The 12,925-nt window shown below is 45.3% G+C and overlaps 2 protein-coding genes across 2 annotated transcripts; both read right to left on the bottom strand.

Annotated features, from left to right (window-relative positions):
• Window positions 1-213: 213 nt before the first annotated feature.
• PHALS_10372 (Phosphatidylinositol kinase (PIK-F)) lies at window positions 214-5,394 on the bottom strand (the record flags this gene model as incomplete). The annotated part of the gene is made up of 12 exons (XM_024725786.1): window positions 214-231; window positions 297-1,854; window positions 1,926-2,110; window positions 2,181-2,386; window positions 2,451-2,502; window positions 2,566-2,793; window positions 3,016-3,935; window positions 4,079-4,139; window positions 4,222-4,353; window positions 4,454-4,525; window positions 4,620-4,790; window positions 4,882-5,394. 12 exons carry the CDS (start codon window positions 5,392-5,394, stop codon window positions 214-216), a joined length of 4,116 nt encoding a protein of 1,371 aa, XP_024576528.1.
• A 1,676-nt stretch (window positions 5,395-7,070) lies between these two features.
• PHALS_10371 (uncharacterized protein) lies at window positions 7,071-7,371 on the bottom strand (the record flags this gene model as incomplete). The annotated part of the gene is made up of 2 exons (XM_024725785.1): window positions 7,071-7,196; window positions 7,279-7,371. 2 exons carry the CDS (start codon window positions 7,369-7,371, stop codon window positions 7,071-7,073), a joined length of 219 nt encoding a protein of 72 aa, XP_024576527.1.
• Between the last annotated feature and the right edge of the window lie 5,554 nt (window positions 7,372-12,925).

Here is a 12,925-nt window from a genome sequence, read left to right as displayed (position 1 = left end):
TTCTCTGGCTCTGATGGCGATGAAGTGGTGGGTCGCGGTCTTGCCGAAGAATGACGATCGATGCTTTGGTGGCACTGTCTTGGAAAACTGTCGTCAAAATTTGTTTTGTGGAATGAAATCGCTGGAGAGGGGAAAGCTTCCAAAAGGGCAGACGCAGAGTCTGATTTCGAGATATCTTGACACGTCACCTTCGGATGGGTGGGTGTGGAGGTGTCAGTCAAGTGCCAGGGGCTACTGGCATCACAACGAAGAGATACTTCTAAGGTTTTGCTCGACAAGAACGACTCCAGCGGTACAAATTTGCTATTTCTGCTCTTGCGGTGTCTAGTCGCCTTGTTTGACGTCGAGGATGACTTGATCGAAATGCTTTCCAAGCTGGCCACTGTCACCAATCGTTGACAGACTGTAGGAGGTTCTTTCGATGTAGCGATCAACGGTGTGGGTTCATTTTTGATTTCTTTTGTTGGTCTCTTTGCACTTCTCTTTTTCTTGCCAGGCTTCTCCACCACTTCTACTGATAATGATTTTTCCTCTAGATTTAAATCCTGTACAGGCGGTAGCATCAGATCATAAAGCAATTCCATGCGATCTCGCCCAACGGAGTCTAACACAGCGTCCCAATTGTATTGCATGTACTCAACACAGTAGCGTGACAATCGAACTGCAGCATAGCGTTCAGCATGATGCCATACTGATGCACAATTCATTATGTCCACATATGCTGCAATTTTACTCTCCACCAAAGTTACTAAAGAGGGCACCACGCCCTGGCAACATGATGTATCATCTGTGATAGTGCTAAATTCGGGATGCAGGGGTGCAACAAGCACTGCCATGTGTTGATGGCCTGCAGCTACTGCAACAGCCTTTTTCACACCTTTAACACGCTTTGGTTTTGGCTGCCACGTATTATCACGTCCATGACCCAATACACCTTGTTGGCCACAGCCCCATGTCACAAGATCACCTTGCTGCGTAACAACGGCACAGTGATCCTGAAAAGCACACACACTTGTCACAGGTCCGTAAGTAGCAAGCAATACTTTCTGAGGTGCACTAGGTGACGGTATCGGTGGCACACCATTCCTTGACAAATGAGCACATTTGTTTCGAGAAATGTTGCTTGATTGGTGTGAAAGTGCTGGCGCATTGTGCCCCCAAGTGAAAACAGAGCCACAAGCACTTAATGCAATGGAATGGTTTTGAGCGCACGACACATCCAAAATGTCTAAATCGCGCTGCTTACAAGTGGGAATCCATGTGTCGCACATGACAGAACCGGTTACAATTGTCGAGACGGCAGATGTAATATTCACACGACTAGGACGATAGGAGCCGTAGCCGAATTGCCAAACTTGACCTAGACTGCGGCCATTATGAGCGCAGCGTAGAACCACTATAGTATGCCAATCCGACAGCGCTATCTTCTCCGCACGGATAGAATCATAGTCACCGTAAACAACGCACATCGAGTGTCGCAAACAGAGTGCATCAACACTTCGAGGAGTTGCGTCAGTCTGATCTGTTCCGCACCTCTCCTTTCGCCCTAGTTGACCCCGTCGATTACTGCCCCAGGTGTACAATGCACCATCATTAGCATCGATTGCAGCAGAATGGCATCCAGACGCTGCGATCTCAGCCACAACCTGGTAACGAAGAGCATCAACACGCTTCGGTGTGAGACGACTATGTATCAAAGTGTTTTTTTCAGAGTATCCAAGTTGTCTGAAGCTATTTGATCCCCATGAGAAAACTTGGCCAGTTCGAGAAAGCGCCATCGTATGATTCTCACCCGCGGCCACTTTTTTTATAGGTGTGGTCTCTAGTGATGTTAGACGTGTAGGCTCAATACAGCTGTGAATATATAAGAGTAAAGTTTCGTGTCAAGTGTGGTGAAAAGTGAGCTTTGGTGTATGAATGCTCACTCAAATTCGTTTCCAGTACCAAGGCGACCACCTTTACCAAATCCCCAAACAAAGCATTCGCCTGCTGCATTGAGTGCAATGGTGTGATACTTGCTGGCGCTAACTTGAGTTATTGGTGAGCTAGCAGGAATGTTTACGAGTCGTGGAGTCACTTGCATATCTGCATTTGGTAAGTGGTATCCCAGCTGACAGACACAGAAACAAAAACGTTTAGAAAAGAGTGAGTGAAGTAATTAAATAAAAGGATCTTGTTACCTGATAGTCTCGCTTTCCAAAAGTATACACAAGACCGCCATTATGCGAATTTGCTGTGTTTGACACATGCTTGCTTTCCCGCTGTAGTCTTGTCGAAAGTAGTTGCAACGGACTCTGCTGCGAATGATCTATTGTTTCGTACAGATACTTTCGCAAAAATTTCCTCCCAAAGCGCATCTGGGCATGACGCAGAAGCAACAAAGATGCTTTGATCAAAACAGCAAGAAGTCAGCACACTTTATAATAAGCCTTGCATTAGTCAACACTTACTCGATAGATGTTGGTGGTACAAACTACGGTGCAGTGGCGTCCAGCCAGATTCCTACGAATGCCAAAATCAAGTCAGTTATCCATCTCTTTGTCACATCACAAATTTAAGACGCACCCAATCTGCTCCCATTATGTCGGCTCCATATTGAAGAAGAAGTATGACTGCTTTATCGTTTCCGTGTGATGCTGCCACATGCAGTGCTGTCTCACCATAATCATTGCGATCATCTGGAGGTGCTTCGTCTCGCAGCAGGCGTGCTAAAATTGGTGTAGCCTCAGATGATCGAGCGCAAGTCCAAAGATTCGGCACATCGTCGTGTGAGTTTTTACTCATTCTAGATCTCTACAGTTACCATATTAAAAGCTTGTATCACTGGAATATATAGTTACAATTAGCAGTATTAAATTTGAGGGCCTTCGTTGAAAAGTAACTTGAATGGGAATACTAAATTGAAGTGTTGTATGTTCCGAGAAGGTTAGATTTTCAGTGTAGTAGGATGAGAATTCAAAAATTGTTCTGGATGCTATGTTATTTATTTGGAACAAAAGCTTTGCTTCTATCCACGATTCTGTTATTACAATCGGCACGTTGATTTCGCTTGAATTCTTGAACTTGCCGTGATTTGACAATTTCGATACGTTCATCCAGCAACCGACTTAAGATACTGAGAAATAAGTTTTCATCCTGGACGTCATCATCGAGAGCGTCATTTAGAATTTCAAAGTCATTCTTATCATCCTCTACGCTGATAAATGAAGATATAGGGGATCGGGAACTTGCCGACGTTTCATGGTCATTGGATAATGCTTCAATCGGCGAAGCAATTGATTTTGTATATCCACCACTTGCGTGATGGGCAGCGTCAGAGAGAGCGGTCAATGCCATTTCGTCCCAATTGCGCAAAGTTCGCGGTGGATTCATTTCAAAATGCTTTTCTCTATCGCCGGATCCTGAATAATTGTCAAGAGGGGTTGTCTTGTCTTTTTTTCGTTTTTCTGAACTAAATGGAGCAAAGCTAGCCCAAAACCCAGGTGGAGATTGAGCTCCACTAGCACTAGGGGACTGCTCAAAACAATACGCTTCACTGCAACAGGAGGGGTCAATTGATACTTGTAAATTTCGAAACGGCACTCGATTTGAGGACAAATTTGTGAACGGAACAGGTCGTTGATCCTCAGTCGCAGCAACGGACTCGCTTGCCTTCCCGGCAAGCGCATTTGGTGGCGGTATATGGATGTTGTAAAATAGAGCGTCGTTTTGCTTGCGCTGCTTGACTACCTGCAGTTGGTGAAATGCTTCAATGCATAGCTGCTCTAAAGTGGAAGGCGCGTCCAGATCTTCACGACACATGAAACGAGCAATTTCAAATAATTTGAGATCGGCACGGATACTTCTCTGCACCACCATACTAGCGATAATCATGTTGCGTCTACAAGCACGCCGCAATGGAATTTGTTCAGCCAAGCGATCTGCATCTTCTTGGGCTGATAGTGATAGCACATAAGCCCGATCCTCAGAACTTAAAGGTATTTGGAGTTGCGGCCAGTTATACCAGCACCAATCACACCACCCAATCTCCAAAAAATGTGGTAAACAGTACCCATGGTCAATCGGTATCAATTCGTACTCTGCGTGATCTTTGGTAGGTGACCGTCGTTTACGCACGAGAATATTTGCATCGTTGCGGTCTGTGTTTAGTAGCCGCATATCCAAAAGCACAATTTTATGAACTTGATGTGTTGGAAATTGGTTCGGTGCAAGATCACTAACCACATCGTCGTGTCGTACAAATTCTTGAAACGATCCAATTTTAAAATACAAAGCGCCTGCGCTGCTCGAATAATTGAATACCGGATGCCGTGACTCAACAAGGGATGTCGCGGGAACTCCAGCAAAGTGATCCTAATACCACAAAAACCGCATCAGAATTCTACCAAATACCATTAAACATATTGGTAGTTTTGCCACGATCAACTATCGCACAATCTTCAGTTTATCTGACCTTGTCCAGTATATAGGCGGCGAGTTCACGCTCACAGGCTTCTCCAGAAAGAATCCCTCGACGAAGTCCACTCTGTCGGTTAAATTTGTTGTCGTAAGAATAATCCATCTCATATTTTATGGTAGTAGCGATAGTATCATGCACGGTGGTACTTATCGCAACGCACCTGACCCAGGTGTCCGACTAACCCACGCGGATTATTAGGCCCAAACGGTTCTTCATCTTGAGGTTTGAAGCAACCTACATTACGATGAGATGGATCTTTAAAGAAATATGTGCCTCCGGTACCGTCCATTGCTAATACTGGTGCGAGACCCAATGCAAGACCTTGTAAAGCCTTTTTAAATTCGTATGATAACCGTTGCAGTGTAAACATGCATAATATAAGCAACAGTATTGAGTATGAGTATCTTATGACTGTATCATACCTGGTGTGTGACCTTCATCAGAGTAACTGGAAGTAGATGAACACCGTACGGGTGAATATTCACGACAGGTACCTGGTCTGGCCGCAAGTTCTTCGATATTCTACCATTCACGCGGGACAAAGCCGTATCATTAACCCCAATACAACGACTCTTCTCCTTGATTGTACTACTATCGTATCCCCCGTCATAATCATGTATGTCCAGGTTCTGTGGTTTTCGTGCCACAAAATCAACAACAGCGTTGTCTTGATCAATGCCGCACTGTTGTAAATTATGTGCATTTTTCAGCTCTCGCCCTTGATAAAATAGCTTTTGTGCATTGGAAGGTACGTTAAAAACGACTTGGAGTTGATCTTTAACGTCTTTGATGCTTGCCCACGGACGCAATAAAAGTTTCTTACGACGCTCGAGTGGATCACGAAAATCTTTAATAAATATAACTACAGCTCCGTGACCTCTTTCAAGCCAGCCGCCAGGAAGTGATCGCGATGTCTTGACCTCGTCCAGCGGCATTGCTGGCGAAGTAGGCGGGCGGAGACGCGTGGAACACTTACCCTTTTCAGCCAATCATTAATCAATCTAGTCTTTGTAGTTTTTACGTACATTTGTGCGAACAAAATGTGAATGGAATTAGTCAGAAGATGTGAGGGATACTCGAACATTGAAGTTGTATAGCTTTTTGCTTACCTAGAAGACAAGCATTTAAAAATACTTGCCAAATATAGGGAAAATGCTCGCAAATTCTTCTTTGAAATCATAAAATACACAAAACTTTGCTTTAGAAAACTGTATCAATGTACAATTTGCAGATCAGGTCATGTATTCTATTGCCTAGTAACTCCTCTGAAGAATTTCATTAAACTAGATGAGTAATTCCAGCATTAATTATTTGATTAATAATCACAGACACGTGGAACTCTACTGCTCCGCACAGTGGGCGCATCATATGGTGCATCGCGACAAGAGTAGACAAACCTGAATAACTCCAGTACCTGGCACTTCTACTGGTGACTCATAATCGCCCATCTCCAGCGGCTAATGGCCAGGAGTTCACAGCATTATGGGGCGTCGACATGAAGATTTTTCATACGTCGGACCCAAACAAATATGTTAGGACTTTAACTGACAGCTGCAATCACATCTGGTAACCGCGGCATGTAGTCAATTACTCCTCGTTCCTGACTTGGCAAAGGTACGGTTTAAATATTATATCGCTGTCTTCTATCTCATTATGAAACCGTGGCTCACTGTCGCTTCTGCCTTCGGGATCAGCTCAAGGCACTTAATTATATCGCTGTAAGACAATTTATATACTCCCATGTCCTACACCAAAACTATTTTGGCTCTAGAAGTGCCTTAGTTCTCTAACAGAGGTGGGTCATGACGCATTAAAGCTGAACCAGAACAGAGGTGGGCGGCACAAACTCTTTCAACTTGCAGTCGGTTAATGGCTTTTGGTGTCCAAGCCACGATTGGAACAATATGAGGCCGCGTCTCAGAACCAAAAGTAAGATCAATTCACGTATGACGTCCTCCGCGTAATGCCTATTTATTTGATAGTCGCACATCGTACGTAATTGCATAAAGCTTCAAAACTAGTGATGACTTTCCATGGCTCCACAAAGTCCAAGACGTTGATGCTGGCAACCAACAACTTTGTATTGAAATCTCACTACCATAAAGATAGTCGCTTTGACCACGTTTCCACTATGTGGATTGATTTTGGCATTGTCAGTGAGGAAAGGTACAATGTGCTTCCTACATTGGCAAATGTGTGACAGCCCTGTGTCAACTGGAATTCGACGTTACGCTTGAATGGGGCTCGTCAGCCAACCATATGTGAGAGTCGAACCTTACACGCCACTAAGCCCAGAAAGGGGACACGCCGCATTTCATACAAAACTTCGAGAGAGGCTGGATAAACACGGCATCTTTCGGAAGGACCAAGAGATGGTCTGCTGCCACTGTAGCAGTGAAATGTTCAAATCCTTGAACAAAGCCAAGTAAGTCTAACTTTTCATTGATGGATGGACAATTTTGCGAGCAAACACTCGAACAGCTATTGCTTGAACGCATCCCATGTCGGAGACTACTTGTTCAGAGGTATTGCAGGTAAGTGCACATTTTCGCATGTGGCACCTTAACTTGTCACTACTAATGCAGCGTAATAATGCTTAATGTGATCACGTCTAATCCCCTTTTGAGAAAATTTCCCATCTTCGCTCTTTTTTAGCTAGACACTCGACATACGCGGCCTTACGGTGACCACTGATTGTCTCCTCATGAAGTCTTGGTTTTCGCGCATTCGGAATTGTCTTATCTGCAAATCTTCATCGCTGATGAGTGTTTACAGGCGAGAATTTATGGATGCGGACATTTGGTCGCCAATAACCTTACCCATTTAAAGCCAACAGAAGACAAGATCTCATCAAGCGCGTCTCGTTGCCCTCGGAGCAAATGGTCGAGTGTTCGGATTCCAACCCGACACATGACACTGTAACGGGGTTACACGTGTCCTTGTGTGAAAGGGCGGGTCGCACAATCTTGTGCGACCGTACATAGGAGTGTATTACACAATTATTGTAATAAAATAGTGGCATTATTAATTAGGAAAACCTAGGTTTTAGATATTGGCGGCTCTGCCGCAACTAAATTAATTAAATACAGTTTCGTTTTTGAACAGAATTGTTCGTTTGCGTTGGTAAGGCTTTATTTTTTTAAAGTAGCCGAATGCGATCTGCTACACTTGTATTGTTTTTTTGAAAGAAGGTAAGGTCGGTGACAGTAGCTTAGCTTCCTCTAAGCAAAGAGCGACGGCAGCCCCGCTGCACTTGGTAGCACTAGTAGTAACCTACGCCTGAATCGTGACGACTGATCCTTTGTGAGGATGGAGGAATACTCATATTTGCCCAGGTTGGGCTTAATAAGCTGATGTCCCTGCTGGCCCAGCCGTTGCGCAAGGGCTCGAGGCCATAACCGCGCACCTAGAGGCGTTTTCAGACTATAAAATTACTCTGTTAGAGCACTTACAGCAGAATCTTCAGCGTTGACTGCGTCTATGACGCCACCGTCGACGACGGATGATTCCTTCCGACCCAAGACGCTCATGTTGAGCGTTAAGACCTTCAAGGGTAAGGATGGAGAGAATCGCTTGCTCTGGACAAGAGAGGACGAAATGGCTTTGGCATACACCATGCTCCCAAACTAGCATCAGCGCGTGGCGCTTCGGTTGAAGCTGCGTTCCCCTCCTGGAAGGAGCTGTAGCGTCAACTTGTGCGAGTTTTCTCGCCGCCTAATCAGGCATATCGCGGGCGATCGCGTTTCCTTGCTGCCCGACAGGGCAAGAAGGATTTGAAAGCTTTGTCCAAGAGTTGACAACTCATATTGCCGGAATGGCAGCAGACCCTCCCCCCGAGGTGGTCGCAATGACCGTCTTTATAGAAAGCCTCCGCACTGGCATGGTCAGAATGGAAGTCTTCCGTGTGCATCCGTCTTCTTTTGAAGAAGCGGTGAACATGGCATTGAATGCCAAATTCAACTTCAAGTCGGCATTACTTGGTTGGAATGCACACCCTCAGAGCTCGTCGAGTGGACCTGATCCAATGGATCTCAGCTATGCTGAGAAGGAGGAGGGAGAGCCTCGAGCTGCTGGGCAGTGTGTAAACACCTGGCGGTGTTTTGTTTGTTGAGACACCCGTCACCTTTGGCCGGGTTGCCCCAGCGCGCAAGGCGCGTGAAGGTTCGTCGAACCGAAGTCTTGCTTCTAATCAACCTGATTTGTCGCGGGGAAACGAGAACACCCAGTAGGCGCAACTGGGGAGAACTGAGTTCTGTTAAGCCTCAAAGAGGTAGAGGGCAGCAGGGCCCAGCCCCGAAGAGCTGCGTGCTCTTGAACACGAAACGTGTGTGCAAGCCGGACTTGCTGGTCGTAAAAGCGACTGTGGAGGGCTTTTATGAGCCATAGACAATCCTTGTCGATGCTGGTGTGTTGGGCAATTATGCTCAACGCTGCACGATCGAAGGAAGTCAGCTGTATTCTGAGGCGCTGTTTAGTGACATCGTCACTGTTCGCTTAGCGATGAGGACTTGTGCCACTGATACCAAGGTCCCTGTGGACCTCGGTGTGAAGTCCTTTGACTTTGAATTCCAGGACGACGTCTCCAAAGACCCGCCGTCGGTCCTTCCTCCGGACCGAGGTGTGCGTCGTGAGATTGACTGATTCCGGAAACCAAATACTGCGTTACACGCCAATGGCTCCTGCCCAAAAAGCAGTGTGACGTCATTGACGGCCTTTTCCACGCGAAGCACGAGGCAGGAATGATGCGTTAGAGTAAGTCTCCTTATCCGACACCCACGCTTTGTGTCCGGAAGCCGGCAAGTGGCGTATCGTTCACGCTTATAATAAGCTAAATGCTACCACCATTCATGGTGCCTGTACAAGTGGACGAGCACATATGTGCGCACGTGTGAGACGTCTCAGAGAGGAAAACGCTATACGAATGCGGCATCGCCGCTGGCTGATCTTCCAGTACCCTCCGGGTGTTGACAGTCCGTGAGTATGGCTTTTGGGTTTGGCCTGCGGAAGGACTCGGCAGGCAGCACGGGTGTTATGGTCTTTGTGGACCGTTTGAGCAAGATGGCTAATCTTGCGGCAGTGCCGAACACCATCGACGGTGTGGGACGGCGACGCTGTTTAACGATCGTGTCTTTCAACAGCATGAGCTTCCGGAGTCAGTTGTCTCAGATAGATACCCGCGCTTAGTAAACGATACGGGTGATTCTCTATTCTTGGATCCGTTTTCTCATACTTGGTCAAGCCTTGGCTTTTTACGCTTGCGAATTAAGCAGGCTTTGCATTGACTAATTGAATTTCTTGGCCGTTCTCGCAATGCGTGCACTTTGGCTAATTTTGAGTTGCTTCGCGCGCTATTTGTACTCATCTTCGAAACCGAGATTAAAGATTTCGTTACCCAGAAATTTCATCATGAAATGATTTGAGAGCTCATCGGAAACATTCTTGATTGATTCAACTGACTTGGCTCCGATGATCATATCGTAGACGTCACATAGACTCATGACTTGATATCTTGGCAGACAAAAATGCACGAATTCGAAATGCATGCGTGAAACCCATCTTCACGAACATACTTGAAATGGCTTTGAACCATGTCGATGCAGCTTGTTTCACTTGATTCGGCTTTAAAATCAATTCGGGCTTGACACCTAGAGGTGGATAGATGTACACTTTGTCTTCCAGAAATTTATCCAAAGACACATTCTCAACACTAAGCTGGTGGATGAACATGCAGCGGGACTGCCGTAGATCTAAGCAAACCGATCTTACGTTCTTTCCAGGAATCAGAACGGGCGTAGCGGGTCACAAACCGCTACCTCCAAATACTAAGACCTTAAAAAAGGCAAGCGAGCACTTCTGTCCACAAACAAAACTTAATTTATTTGTTTTAGTTGTAGCAGAGCCGCAAATATTCGAAACCCTAGGTTTTCCTGATAAATATAGTGATACCTAATTAATATAACAAAACCTGATTTCTATAGAGATATGCATTACTACTGGCAATCCTGCCACGTGGTGGCTTCTTGTTGCGGTATGGCCACACCAATGTTTTATTACACCAACTTGTGTAATACACACCTATGGACGGTTGCACAAGATTGTGTGACCCGTTCTTTCGTACAAGGGTACATGTAAACCCATAACAGAACAGACCTAATGGCAACACAATGCCAAAAACACACGAATCGACTTCAAATTCGCAACCGAAGAGCACGACTCCGAATAATTTACTCCGTAGATTTGTCGATACCCCATGCCCCAAGTTGAGCCCTAAACCAATCATTGATTCTGTTTTGCTGCGCTTGATCGTGAAAACCCACTTAGTTCTGATCACCTACTTCCTTGGTACGTGTTTCACTGCAGTCCTTGTCTTTTTTTCGTCAAGTCCCTTTAGTTCTGCTTTGATGGATTCATTCCACATTTTTGACTTTGAAGATTTGAAAGCGTCTTGGTATATCGATAAAGTTTTAAGTGCACCACTTGCCTTTTCATATTAACACTTTGGCGGACGTTCTGTTGGTTCTTTTCGTGTCGAAGAAAAAAAAAACGATTCGGACCATGTAGTGTTCGAGAGTTTTGAGCTGATAACAGCACTATCAGGTCCAAAAATATTGAAGGACTATCAATCTTTCCAACTCCTGGGCAAAATGGCCCGATTCAGTTCCTGTTCACCTTCACCCAAATTTATTTGGACGTCGTCAATATTTTGATTCATCGTTATGAGGGCAGCTCTACCGCTCAGAGGTATGTTGGTTGTGTCGTCTCCAGTCGACAACGTTTCGAGTCGATCAAAATGGTTCTGTGATTCCATCATCTCTGTCGGACCGCACATATTGGAAAACTTGATCGTCACTAACAACTTGAATACGCCTGGATGTAGGTTATTCATATAGAATGTCAGCGCGAGTAAAATCAACTCTCTTAAATTTGAAGGTCCTCACTCGATAACCCTACACCTCATCCAAGTATTCCACAAACATGCATCGAAATGCTTTATGTCCAATTTCTCACGCTTTGCCTTGTCAATGTATGCGTAGCATTGAGCTCCAGAAACACTCATATTCAAGAGATCGGCTTCCTTTGAAAAAGATATGTATCCCGAATGGAGTCTTCTTAAAAAAGCAGCACTTGGAACTCGGTTGGTCTCGTAGACGGCCGTGTCCATCTCTTCAGCCCACAATTTCTTCTCCATTTGCATGTGGTTGATTATTGATCTTGCACGCTCCGTGATGGTTCTGTTCACATGTTCCGCCCTTCCGTTTTTTGGGGCGTATACGGATTCGTGGCTTGATGAACTTCACTCGTCGTCGTCATCTCTATCGTCGCTATCACATGGATCCTTCATCTTGAATCCGTCGACATAACCTTCGAGGGTCTTCATGCTCGTTATTGGCAGATGTCCCAACTGGGGATGCCACAGAGTGGGACTCAATGGCTTCGTTTCTGAACCAGCCTCTTCACCAAGGTTAACTGACTCCGCTGAAATACACTTATCACAAACAACTTGCCCTTTTGTGTTCTGAGTCACAGCATCTTGACCATTCTAATTCTCGCACAACACGTTATCGAAAGTGATGTGTTATTCATTCGCTGATAAATCCGAGATTGACATAAGACTTCGATCCAATCTGAAACGTACAGCACGTTTTCAATCGGAATTGGTGTCTTGTTCTTCAAAGCGACTCGAATGGTCCCGACTCCGGCCGCCAAAACATTGCTACCATTCGCAACTGAAATGGCGATTGACTAATTGAGTGGACAAACTTCCGTGGCTTCGTCTTGAGATCAACACGTCTGACTACTCGAACCACTATCCAGAAGCCACCCTTCCGAATAGTCTTTCGATACCGTGAACGCTTGTAGTCGCTGTTTGACCTCTTGTTCTCTGGATTCATCCGGTAGTCTTGCTTATTGTATCCACACTTCTGGCAGAAATAGCTCTTTCTCGTGAGCTTGCCTTTACTACCCTTTGTTCGGGGACCCTTGCCCCAAACGCGTTACCTTCAGAGCAATTTCGTTGCTCTCGTTTTGAGCTATGTTATTTTTTACAGATCCATATTCTTTATATTTTTGATGATAAAGGGTATAATTCTTTTCTTAAATACCGTATTTCACAAAATAAAAGCCACTCAAAAAGATCACCTTTTTCTGATTTTCCTTGACCTCTTAACATTAAGGTGATTTTTGCTTAACAAAAAAATCACCACATGGGTAATGACCAAACAAAAAAATCACCACGGAGTCCGCACTCTAGTTTGGCATCATGAAGAGATTCCTGCTATCGAATCCTGCGAATCAGAAGTGGGTGGACGCCCAAGAACACAGGAAACGCGGGCAAGACCTCGTTGAATCTGTCGCTCGCCTAGTTCGTCGAGAAATGTTCCCGGAGTTGCATTTGCAGTCACTACAGCCACTTGTCCAGCCGAACTCCACCAACAGCCGAATACCTAGTGAAATTATAATTGAGGA

This window comes from Plasmopara halstedii (assembly GCF_900000015.1).
Source record: "Plasmopara halstedii genome assembly, contig: Scaffold_470, whole genome shotgun sequence".
Lineage (NCBI taxonomy): Eukaryota > Oomycota > Peronosporomycetes > Peronosporales > Peronosporaceae > Plasmopara > Plasmopara halstedii.
The sequence above is the reverse complement of the archived record's forward strand: the minus strand, read 5'-3'. Positions and strand labels throughout refer to the sequence as shown.